The 12885-nt window shown below is 40.9% G+C and overlaps 1 protein-coding gene across 1 annotated transcript; it reads right to left on the bottom strand.

Moving 5' to 3' along the window:
- Positions 1 to 11748: 11748 nt before the first annotated feature.
- Positions 11749 to 12639, bottom strand: LOC109678958 (olfactory receptor 10H1-like). The gene has a single exon (XM_020154321.2). The coding sequence runs from the start codon at positions 12637 to 12639 to the stop codon at positions 11749 to 11751; it is 891 nt and encodes a 296-aa protein (XP_020009910.1).
- Between the last annotated feature and the right edge of the window lie 246 nt (positions 12640 to 12885).

Genomic DNA, 12885 nt, shown 5'->3' with positions numbered 1-12885 from the left:
CATATTCAAGTAAACTGGAAAATCTACACAAAATGGATAAATTCCTAGATGCATGTATTCAAACAAAATTGAACCAAAAAAATTACAATAAAAATAGTCCTATTACTTGCAATGAAATTGAAGCAGTAATAAAGAGTCTCATTACAAATAAAAACCGAGGACTTAATGAATTAATGGTCAAACTTTACCAAACCTTTAAAGAAGAACTAATACCAATATTCCTCAACATTTTCAAAGAAATAGAAAGGGAAGAAACACGATAAAACTAATTCTATGAAGCCAGCGTTACACTTGTTCCAACAGTGTACACTTTATTCCAATAAAGACCTAACAAGAAAAGAGAATCATAGACAAATACCTATAATGAACATAGATGCAAGAATTCTCAACAAGATACTGGCAATCAGAATTCAACAACACACCAAAAAGATAATTCACCATGACCAATTCAGTTTCAATCAGGTATGTAAGGATGGTTCAACTTATGAAAATCAATCAATGTTATACAGCATACAAAGTGAAGGCAAGACAGGAACCACCTGATTCTCTCAATCAATGCAGAAAAAGCCTTTGATAAAATCCAGCACACTTTTATGATAAAAACTCTGAAGAAACTATGAATAGAAGGAATGATCCTCAACACAACATAGGGTATACATTGCAAACCTAGAGCCAACATCCTACTAAATGGAGAAAAACTAAAACCATACCCCTTAAAGTCAGGAACGAGAGAGGGCTGTCTGCTTTCTCCACTCATATTCAATAGAGTTTTGGAATTCCTAGCCAGAGTAATAAAACAAGAGCAAGAAAGAAAAAGAATTCAAATAGGGAAGGAAGAAGCCAAACCATCCCTATTACCAGATGACATGATCCTGTACCTAAGAGTCCTCAAACACTCTACCAAAATGTTATTAGAAATCATAAGTTTTTTCAGCAAAGTAGCAGGATACCAATTAATATATATGAATTAGTAACTTTTCTATATGCCAACAATACACAGACTGGGAAAGAAATCAGGGAAACAATCACATTTATAATAGCCTCAAAAACAATAAAGTACCTCAGAATAAATTCAACATAAGACACCAATGTACTTTTTAATGAAAATTATACACCACTGAAGAGAGAAACTGAAGATTCAGAAGAATTGAGACTCCTTTCATGCTCATGGATTGGTAGAATCAACATTGTGAAAAGAGCTATACTACCAAAAGCAATCTACATGTTCAATGCTATCCCCATCAAAATTCCAAGGACATTCTGCACAGAAATATAAAATCAATATTGTGAAGTACATATGGAAGCATAAAAGACCTCAAATAGCCAAAGCAATTCTGAGCAAAAAAATCCAGTGCTGGAGGGATCACAATAGTGACCTCAAACTATACTACAGAAGCATAGCAATAAAAACAACATGGTATTGGCATAAAAACAGAAAGGAAGAACAATGGAGCAGAATAGAAAATCCATACGCTATCAATGAAGGAGCCCAAAACACACAATGGAGAAAAGGGAGCCTCTTCAACAAATCCTGCTGAGAAAACTGGATATCCACATGTAGAAGACTAAAACTAGTTCCCTGTCTTTCGCCCTGCACCAAAATCAATTCCAAGTGGATCAAAGACCTTAATATAAGGCCTGAAACTTTGAAATAACTCCAAGAAGTAGTAGGAAATACACTAGAACAGATTGGTATAAGGAATAACTTTCTAAACAGAACTCCAAAGGCTCAGCATCTAAAAGAAACAATGAGCCAATGAGACTAGACTAAACTAAAGAGCTTCTGCTCAGCAAAAGAAACAATCACCAGACTCAAGAGACAGCCCACAGTATGGGAGAAAACCTTTGCCAGCTATTCATCTGACAAGGGTCTAATATCCAGAATCCACAGAGAACTAAAAAAACTCAGCCCCCAAAGAATTAACATCCCAATAAAGAAAGTGGCACATGAATTAAACTGAGAATTCTCAAAGGAAGAGGTAAAATGACCAGTAAAAACATGAAAAAGTGTTCATATTTCCTGGTTATAAAAACAATGCAAATCAAAACAACACTTAGATTTCATCTCACCCCAGTTACAATGGCCAGAATCAGGGGTAATACCAACAACAAATGCTGGCGAGGATGTGGTGAAACAGGAACCATTACACACTGATGGTGGGAATGCAAATTAGTACAACCATTATGGAAAACAATATGGAGATTCCTCAAAAACCCAGAGATAGAAATGCCATAGCATACCATCCAGTCATACAGCTTCTGGGCATCTACCCAAAAGAACATTAAAAAAGGATACAATAAAGACACCTGTATAGCCATGTTTATCACAGTACTATTCACAACAGCTAAGGGAGTATTAATCAACCCCACAGAAGAATGACATGGGGTGTAAAGGTAAATGGATGCAATTGGAGGACACCATGTTAATTGAAGTTAGCCAGGTTCAGAAACACAAAAGACACGTGTTCTCTCATATGTGGAAGATAGATCCAAAGCTATTTAAAGAAAAAAGATTTTACAAAGCAAACAATAGGGAAGCAACAACGGGCACAAGTGGCTCATGCTGGTAATCCTTTTGATGAGACTGAAACTTTATTGCACTTGAACTTTGATGACACAGCAACAGAACTACTACTCAGACACCAACACTGGATGCTGAAGGACTAACACCAAATCTATTAAGACTGAAACTTTATTGCTTTTGAACTTGGAAAATAAATTTTATTTATTTTATTTCTCTGTATTTCTAATGCCTGTTTAGCTCACCATCAGCCTAAGGATTCACCTGGGTAAACTTCTATTTAGAATAAAGTGACCATAAGGTAAAGGCACCAAAGTGAAACAAAGAACACCATAAGAGATATAAATGAACTCAAGATGAAAACAGACAATATTAAAGAGAAAGTGACTCATGATATCGAAAACCTAAGAAAAAAGAACGAAACAGGAATGCAAAACAAAATGGAAGGCCTATCCAGCAGACTAGAACAAGCAGAAAACAGAATCTCAGAACGCGAATGAAATGGTAATTAATGGAAAAACCAAAGAACTATTAGTTAAACAACTCAGGACACATGAAAAGAAAATGCACGAACTTACTGACTCCATCAAAAGACCAAACCTGACAATCATGGGCATTGAAGAAGGAGAATAGGTGCAACCAAAAGGAATGTGTAATATACTCAACAAAATAATAACAGAAAATTTCCCAAATCTAGAGAAAACTATGCCCATACATGTACAGGAAACCTCCAGAACACCAAACAGACCTGACTAAAATAGATCTACCCCACAACATATTATCATTAAAACAACAAGTACAGAGTCTTGAGAAAGAATATTCGAGTCTTTAAGAGAGAAAAAACAAATAACATACAAAGGTAAACCCATCAAAATCACAGCAGACTTCTCAACAGAAACATTAAAAGCAAGAAGAACGTGGGGTGAGGTCTTCCGGGCACTGGGTGAAAATAACTTCAACCCTAGGATACTCTACCCATGAAAACTATCATTCAAAATAAATGGAGCAATAAAAGTCTTCCATGATAAGCAAAAACTAAAACAATATATGATGATAAAGCCACCACTGCAAAAGATTCTTCAAGGGATTCTGCACACACACCTGAAAGGGCAGGCACCACCAAAGTACAGGAAAAGAAAAAGCAAGAAAGTAGAGAGTAACAACGATTTAGGTACACACAATCAAACCTTCAAACAACTAAGACAACTAAATGACAGAAATCACCACATACCGATCAGTACTAACACTTAATGTTAATGGACTTAATTCCCCCATCAAAAGACACCATTTGATGAACTAGATTAAAAAGGAAGATCCAACAATTTGTTGCTTACAGGAGACCCATCTCATTGATAGAAATAAGCATAGGCTTAGGATGAAAGGTTGGAAGAAGATTTACCAAGCCAATGGCCCCCGAAAACAGGCAGGAGTAGAAATACTTATCTCAGACAAAGTAGACCTCAAACCTACATTGATCAAAAGAGATAAAGAAGGACATTCCATACTAATAAAAGGGGAAATAGACCAAAAGGAAATAACAATTATCAACCTATATGCACCCAATTTCATCAAACATACCATGAAGGACCCAAAAACAAATATTAACTCCAATACAGTGGTAGCGGGAGACTTTAACACCCCACTATTATCAATAGCTAGGTCACCCAAGAAAAAATCAATAAAGAAATCCTAGATCTAAAACATAACATAGATCAAATGTACTTAGTTGATGTATACAGAACATTTCATCCAATTTCTATACGATGTACATTTTTCACAGCAGCCCATGAAACCTTCCCCCAAAACAGATCATATCCTAGGGCACAAAGCAAGCCTCAGAAAATATAAGAAAACAGAAATTATACCATGCATGCTATCTGATCACAATGCAATAAAACTAGAACTCAACAACAAAAGTAAAAACAAAAAACATGCAAACAGCTGGAAACTGAATAACCCATTACTTAATGAACAATGGGTCATTGATGAAATAAAAGAGGAAATTAAAAGGCTCCAGGAAGTCAATGAAAATGAAAACACAACGTACGGAACCTATGGGACACAGCAAAGGCAGTCCTGAGAGGAAAGTTTATAGCAATGAGTGCCTATATTAAAAAGACTGAAAGATCTCATATCAATGACCTAATGATACATTTCAAACTCTTAGAAAAACAAGAACAAGCAAATCCCAAAACAAATAGAAGGAGAGAAATAATAAAAATAAGAGCGGAAATCAATGAAATAGAAACCAAAAAATCATACAAAGAATTAATGAAACAAAAAGCTGGTTCTTTGAAAAAAATAAACAAGATCGATAGACCCCTGGAAAACTTGACTAAAAGAGGACAGAAAAAAACCAAATTAGTAAAATCAGGAATTCAAAAGGGGAGATAACAACAAACACCTTGGAAGTCCAAGAAATAATCAGAGAGTACTTTGAGAACCTATATTGAAATAAATTCGAAAATCTTAAAGAAATGGACAGATTTCTAGATACTTATGATCATCCAAAACTGAACCAAGAGGACATTAATCACCCGAATAGATCTATAACACAAAATGAAATTAGCAGCAATCAAGAGTCTCCCTGAAATGAAATGTCCAGGACCTGATGGATTCTCTGCTGAATTACATCAGACCTTTAAAGAAGAATTGATACCAAACCTCCTTAAACTGTTGCACGACATAAAAGGGAAGGAAAGCTGCCCAACACATTTTATGAAGCCAGTATTACACTCATCCCAAAACCAGGCAAAGACACCTACAAAAAGGAGAACTCTAGGCCAATCTCCTTAATGAACATTGATGCAAAAATCCTCAATAAAATAATGGCAAACCAAATTCAACAACACATCAAAAAGATCATTTACCACAACCAAGTAGGCTTCATCCCAGGAATGCAGAGGTGGTGCAACATATGAAAATCAATAAACTTAATAAACCACACTAACAGAAGCAAGGACAAAAACCACTTGATCATCTCAATAGATGCAGAAAAAGCTTTTGATAAGATCCAACACCATTCATGATAAAAGCCCTAAGAAAACTAGGAATAGAAGGAAAGTACCTGAACATTATAAAAGCTATATATGACAAACCTACAGCCAGCATTATACTTAACAGAGAAAAACTGAAACCATTCCTTCTAAAATCAGGAACTAGACAAGGATGCCCACTATCTCCACTCCTATACAACATAGTACTGGAATTCCTAGCCAAAGCAATTAGGCAAGAAGAAGGAATAAAAGGAATACAAATAGGTAAAGAAACTGTCAAAATATCCCTATTTGCAAATGATATGACCCTATACCTTAAAGACCCAAAAACCTCTACTCAAAAGCTCCTAGACCCCGTCAATAGCTATACCAAGGTAGCAAGATATAATCAACTCAGAAAAATCATTAGCATTTCTATACACTAATAAAGTACAAACAGAGGAAGAATATATAAAAACAATTCCGTGTACAGTAGCCTCAACGTAAATCAATTTTTTTGTTTGTTTGCTTGTTCGTTTGTTTGGTTACTTGGGGTACTTGGACTTGAACTCAAGGCCCACCCCTTCAGCCACTGGACCGTCCTATTTTTGTGATGGGTTCTTTCCAGATGGGGTCTGGAGAACTACTTGCCTGGGCTGCAGTCGTACCCGATTCTCCTGATCTCTGCCTCCTGAGGAGCTAGGATTCCAGGCGGGAGCCACAGGCACCTGGCTGACATGGAATCTCCTAGAGGCGTGCAGGCTTTCAAAGTGGAGAAAGTTGATGTCATGTCTAGATTTACATATCCTTCCTGCACGGAAAGCTCCACGTGTCTCCGAAAAGGCTGAATGAGCTTCTGAGGACTGTCAGTGAACAGCACAAAATTATTTCTCAGACAACTGTAACTGAATGGGTCCTGATCTGCGTGAGGAAGCAAACAGCGAAATGGCGACAGGAACGCTTCTTGACACTTAGCTGACGTCAGAGAGGTGGCCATGGTAACCATTGTGACAACTAGACTTGCAGCCTAGGGATGGCGTCCTGTAGCAGGTTAGTGCCAGGCAGGTTGGGCCACTTGGTGCCGCCAGGCAGGACGGTGGTTTGCGCTGCCTCTGAGGCGCTGATGGGGATGCTGGGATTTCGTCGGTAGCGCTGTCTGGACGTTTGTCTAACAGCCAGTCTTTTACCAGCAGCTAAATCCAGAATTAAAGGGGACTTCATCCAGGAGTATTGCTCCTAGGACGCCCTTTTCACTTAGCCACCGACACTGTGTGGAAGAAAATCCAGGTGAATTTTTGTAGGGTTCCCACTTCAGCTCTTCACGTCTCCTGTCCTCTTGCTATGATTCCTAATCCTCTGTCACCTTCAGTATGGTGACTACACCTGTTCTATGATGAAGCCGGGTCCACCCTCCGGAAGACGCAGTCTCGACCTCGTCATGGTTACCGCCCTCAGCTATGCAGCTATGGATTGGTGCGATCATATGTCATTCAGAGCGTCGAGTTCTGCCGATTGGAGGCACGGCATGTAGACTGCCCAATCAGACACAGAAGTAGAGGCCACGGGGCGGGCTTCAGCGATCTGGGGCGGGTTTTAAACTGACAGTCGCTGTCAGAGAACAACTGGGACTTGTGTCCAGGCTGTGTCCTCTGTTGAGGACGTTCAGGTGACTTGTCAGGCTCAAGCAAATTACATGGAGGTCGCCGGCACGCTAAAACCAAGGATATGGGGCGCAGGTCAGCGTCCTGAAGGAGAAGGGCGGCAGTTTGTAGCAAGCGGTTGGCGTCTCCCCACTCCGCGTCGGTGAGTCCTGGAGGGCAGCTGGACCGGGGTCGCCTCTGGCCTTGGCGGTTGGGGACGCGACCTTTAGCGCCTTCTGGCTGGGGGAGGGGCTGTAGGACACGACGCGGGCCTAACGCTCTCCCTACTTGTGGATGACGGGGAGGTGAGCGGGCATGTGGACATGGGAGGATGTGTGGTCCATGCCCACCCCAGGCTGTCTTCCTCCTGTGGGTCCACGCTTTTGTCCCCAACTTTCCAAGTAAGTGAAAAGCAGTCTTCAATACAACCACCGTCACCTCCCAATCCAGCGCCTCTTTGGCCTAACCATCAATCCTGAAACATCCTCATCCCAGCCCATATCCCACAGCGCCGACTTCCCCTTTCCGCAGCATTATCAACGATTCATTGCTCAGGCACAGTTCTAACAGACAGTATTGCATCCTTTTTCCTTTTTCAAAGGGTGCTGAATATTTCTCTGTTTGTGCACATATTTCACAGCACAGGAAGGCAGAGGAGAATTCTTGAGCCCTTTTTGATGTCTCTGTGTGTTTTTTCCTTTTCCTTCGTTTTTTTGTCTCCTTGGCACTGGCACCTGATCTGAACATTTGGATCATCTCTGGCCATTTAGTCTGGCCCAGGGCTTCCTTGTTGACTTTCATCAGGAAAGCTGCCCTGGTCTGTTCAAAGCCCAGTTCAACACAGAAAGTAGTCGCTGGATGACTGAGCCTTACACCTCTGAAGGGATCTGTCTTTCTTAAATGTCTCTGTACATATAAATGCTTCTGTCCCCATACTGAGGTCCTCCTGTGTGTTGTCTGAGATGGTCAGGACACATTTAATGTTATTTTTCACATGGTAAACCCTAGGAAACATACGTTCACATTCATTCTTCTATGAAAATTGCTCTCTGTTGGGATAAAAATCCCTCATTCTCTTATGGGTATTGGAGGATTTGTTTGTTTTCTAGTGTTCTTTTAATTCCAGTTGGACTTTATTGTATAATCTCCCTGTGGCTTCTCCCCTGTGATTAGTGAATAATAACAAAATGCATTCTACATGAATGCCTGGGAAACTCATGTTCTCCTATGTCTCCCAAGAGTGGAGTCCCTCTGGTAATTTAGGATTGTGTGATATAGAACAGAGAATATGTGGTGAACATGATCTGAGGTACGTCCTACAATAGGCATGGAAACCCCTATTAGGTGGTGTGTATTCCATGGGCAATGCTCACTTCAGTATTTTACTTGAAAGTGATTCTGATATATGCTGCTCCAATTGTGCTGAAAGTTCTGATACAGCTAGGTGTTACATCCCCACTGGTTTTTATTGTTTTGTTGCTGGTTTGGGGCAGTACTGGAGGATGAACTCAGGGCCTCCCACTCCTTTGAGAAAAAATATGCATCTGGCATCTCTTCCCAATGCAGAGTCCAGTGATGCCTCCTAGGCAGCGCTCTTCCACTTGACCCATGCCCCAATCCTTTTGAACTGGCTATTTTTGAGGTAGACTTTTGCTTTATCCCCAGGACGACCTGCTCTGTCACCTTCCTATTTATGATTCCCCATAAAGCTGGGATGACAGGTGGGTAGCACCCATGTAGTCATTGGTTGAAATGAGGTTCTTGCAATCATTTTGTCCAGGCTGGCTTTGAGGCCACATCTTTCCAATCTCTGCCTCCCAAGTAGCTAGGATTTCCCTTAGTTTAAAGCATACACCAGACTACCAATGAGACTGGGTTGTGATGCCCTTGGGGTAAATTACTCTCAGTTGAGCTGGTTGAATATCTGTTAGGCAGAGCACCAGCCTAATGGGCAAAAAGCCCTCAGTTTGATCCCCAGGACCAGGAAGGGGTGGATGAGAGAAGAAACACTGAATAGTACAATAGACAACAAACACAAAGTAGAATGCATAGGAAAAATGTTTTAACAATAGAAATAATAAAAGGGGATAAATGCAAGAAGGGAAAATGACAGAGAGGAGGAAAAGTCCATTTATAGAAAAAAACAATGAAATAAGATAAAATCAAGGGGGTACCCTCTCTTGGAAGTCCTCCCACCTCTGGGGGATCTTCTCTCACTTTACACTGTCAATCTTAAAAAGTATCCTGCTTTACTAACAAATAAAAAAAGATAATAGAAAAACTATGAGAAATCACTAATAAAGATAAAAGAATAGATAGGAAAAAATTATCTAGCCACAGTTCCTCTGGGTGGTAACAATTCTTCCCAGGTCTTCTAAGGTTGGAATCTACCAGGGAGATTGTCAGTCACTACAGCAGGCTGTAGACTGCAAGTCACCTTTCTCTCTGAACAGATTAGGAATATGCTGGTGAAACCCAAGGAATTTTCTCTCTGGAGTCTTTTAGGTTGCATATTCAGCTGTGGCATATGTCAGCTTATAGGGCACACTTCTTGCCAACCAAGGTTTGACAGAAGGTGCACATTCCATGCAGGTGTAAAGGTACCCTGACATTTTCAGACTGTGTGCTTAGGAATATTACCAAAGTCCAAACCACAGTGCATTGCTGGAATTCAGCAAGGGTATGGAGAGCAACTGAAGCACCAATTGGTATTGGATGGGAGGCTTGTGGGGAGCAAATGATTACCTAGTCTCCATCCTAGCAGATCTCCAGATCCCACTCTTTGAGAAAAAATATACATCTGGCACGGCATCCAATACACAGGGCAGTGTTGCTGATTGGCTGTACTGCACTCCCTTTCTCTCACAGCCCATGAAGCCTAAAACTGTATGGGTGCTTGTGTCAGAGACACTCGCCAATAGTCACAAATGGTTCACATGGCCATTGCATCTCAGTAAGTATAGAAAGGTTGGGTGTACATAGGAACCCTGCAGTGTGATTCTGCTGGGTTTGGTGATCCAAAGGGCAGTTCATTCCCTAACAATAGGACATTTCTCCAGATGGCTCTTGGCTATAGCAGTCAGAGTTTCCCCTGAACTTTAATAAGTTTGTTCTCCAGAGCTACCTCATTGTGCAAACTCCAGATCGCCTATTGATTCACTCTTTTTCTGCAATGTGCAGTCTTCTTTACTATGTTGTGATTCTTTCTCTGTCAACTTTAACTCCTCCAGCGGGGGAGTTCCCTTTCACCCACCACAGTGCTAGGTGCCACTAGCTAGGGCATTCACTTGGTTTGCTTTGTTCTTCTCCTTATCCTCTTTAATCAAGCAAGTTTCCTTTTCTATGTCATTGATTTCCAGAAGCCAACTGCAGGCAATCATCTCTAGGAGCAGTTAGTTACACAGCATCCCTTGAAAGAGCCAAAATAGTGCTGAGTGTTTCTATTTTGACATTTTGAAGCCTGACCATTAATATTCATACATTTAAATATGCCCATCCATTTCATACGGTGTTTTCTTTTTCTTTATAAGGAAACATGCTGACCTTACATGCACAAGATGTTTGTGATTTCTCAAAGTGTTCACATTATATCTACCCCATTTCAATGTGTACTTTATTCTCATGGACTAGAAGGAATTATAATGTGTGCTGTAACTAGATCCAGTTTGTTGTCATCTTGTATATTAAAGAGATGTGATTTCTGCCACTAGTGTACAAAGCCTGTCAATTTTCAGAGTACCTACAGAACCCTTAAACACTGTCCTCCTTCCTCGTGATCTGATTATTAATCCCTCAATTACTGGAGTCTTGAATAGTGAAGAATGGTGGCTTTGCATTTCTGTGAGAAAATACCTAAGACAAAAACAAGTTAAAGGAAGAAAATTTTATTTGGGGCTCATGTTTCAGTCCTTCTACAGCAGAGATTTCTTGGTGGCCCAGGTGCACAATATCTCTCAATGGGACTTTTCCTCTTAATTTACCATGTACACATCTCTGTTTATCTACAATTGTCCATGATTCACACTTGAAACATCAAAGTTTACTCAGCTATTTGCCTAGAAATCTGCCTGTTGCTCTTTCTAATTTCTATTGCATAGGAGTGGGCAGTGCTAAAATTTAGGGTGTTTTTTGCTCTGCTGCAGTGATCTGAAGAAATCTTTGGTAGATGTAAAAATCTGAGATATACCTACCTGGTGCTGCCAGGTAAAGGTACAGCACAAAGCCTTCAATTTCTCATTGTATAATGGGTTTGTGTTGTTGGAAATATTAGATGACACTGGGTTTGGGCAGACCGAGAAGAGATTAAATGTTTGGTTCTGACTAAATATATTGTATCAGGTAGAAAGAGTTAAATTTGATTTTCTCTGTGTATCTCAAACATGCATCATTCTATCCCAAGTAAATCCCTATATTGAGTACCCTGGTGGACACTCTTCAGATTTATTTACAAAGGCTTTTCTCAATTGGAAAGACATAGAAAAATGAACACGAGTATGTGTTGATGAAATGTTTTCTCTAACAGTATTTGGTTCCTCAATTTAGTGATTCTTAGGTATTATATTTTTTCAAGGTAGAGTTTGCTCAGCAAAGTCTTCTTCATGGTGGTCTTCAATTACTTGTTTCTGAGACTGAAGGTGATGGGACTGAGGAAGGGTGTGAGGACTGTGTAGGTGATGCCCATCAAAGTGTCTCCTTCCAGGGACTGGGGCCCCTTGGTTTTGAGGTAGATGACAGAAGCAAAGCCATAGTGCATGATCACCACTGTGAGGTGGGATGCACAGGTGGAGAAGGCTTTGTGCCACCCTTCAGCTTGTGGGATCCTCAAGAGGGAAGTCACAATGAAGGCATAGGAGAGGAGGATGAGGAGGAGGCAGCCCAGCATGGCTGAGATATACACTAGGCCCACACCCTTGGCAAACAACAGCACATTTTTTCCACAGGCCAACTTCAACAGAGGTGTCATGTGACAGCCAAAATGGTGGATCTCATTGGGGCCACAGAAGGTGAGGTTGAATATGGCTGTTGTGACCACAGTCCCCATCATGGAGCCACCAACCCAGGACCAGGCCACCAGACAGGCACAGCCATGGGGGCTCATGAGTACATTGTAGTGCAGTGGTTGACAGATGGCCACATAGCGGTCATAGCCCATGACAGTGAGTAGGAAGGAGTGGGTGAAGCCAAATGTGAAGGAGAAGAACATCTGGCAGGCACAGGCCAGGAAGGAGATGGAGTGGTGGGTAGACAGCAGGTCGGCCAGCATGTGCGGGATGATGGCCAAGGTATAGAAGATCTCAGAGATGGACAGGGCACACAGGAAGAGGTACATGGGTGTGTGGAGGCTGTGCTCACTCCAGATGGTGTCCATGATGAGCAGGTTGCCCAGCAGTGTGAACAGATACATCAGCAGAAACAGCAGGAAGAACATCAGCTGAAGACGGTGAAAGGTGGAAAAGCCAATAAGGATGAACTCAGTCACTGCTGAGTGATTGGCTCCCTGCATGGAGGCTGGGCCTGCGGTGAGGTTCAACAGGGAGAGGTCAGCTCATGGGTTGTAAAGGTTATCTCATTAATCAGGGAGCATTAATTTAGTTCCCACCTTTAACAATGCTCTCATCAAATTAGGAAGATGGTACCATTTTTTTCATCTCCATCTTGAGTTTTGTTGGCGTATGTATTGAGAATATTGGCATATACAAAGCCTAAGAATATTGCTCGAGGGATGGAGGTGTGGCTGAAGCAGTTAAGC

This window comes from Castor canadensis, chromosome 14 (genome assembly GCF_047511655.1).
Source record: "Castor canadensis chromosome 14, mCasCan1.hap1v2, whole genome shotgun sequence".
Lineage (NCBI taxonomy): Eukaryota > Metazoa > Chordata > Mammalia > Rodentia > Castoridae > Castor > Castor canadensis.
The sequence above is the reverse complement of the archived record's forward strand: the minus strand, read 5'-3'. Positions and strand labels throughout refer to the sequence as shown.

What these genes read in the sequence shown, in the direction of transcription:
- LOC109678958 (XM_020154321.2), bottom strand. Translation starts at nt 12,639, where the DNA reads ATGCAGGGAGCCAATCACTCAGCAGTGACTGAGTTCATCCTTATTGGC.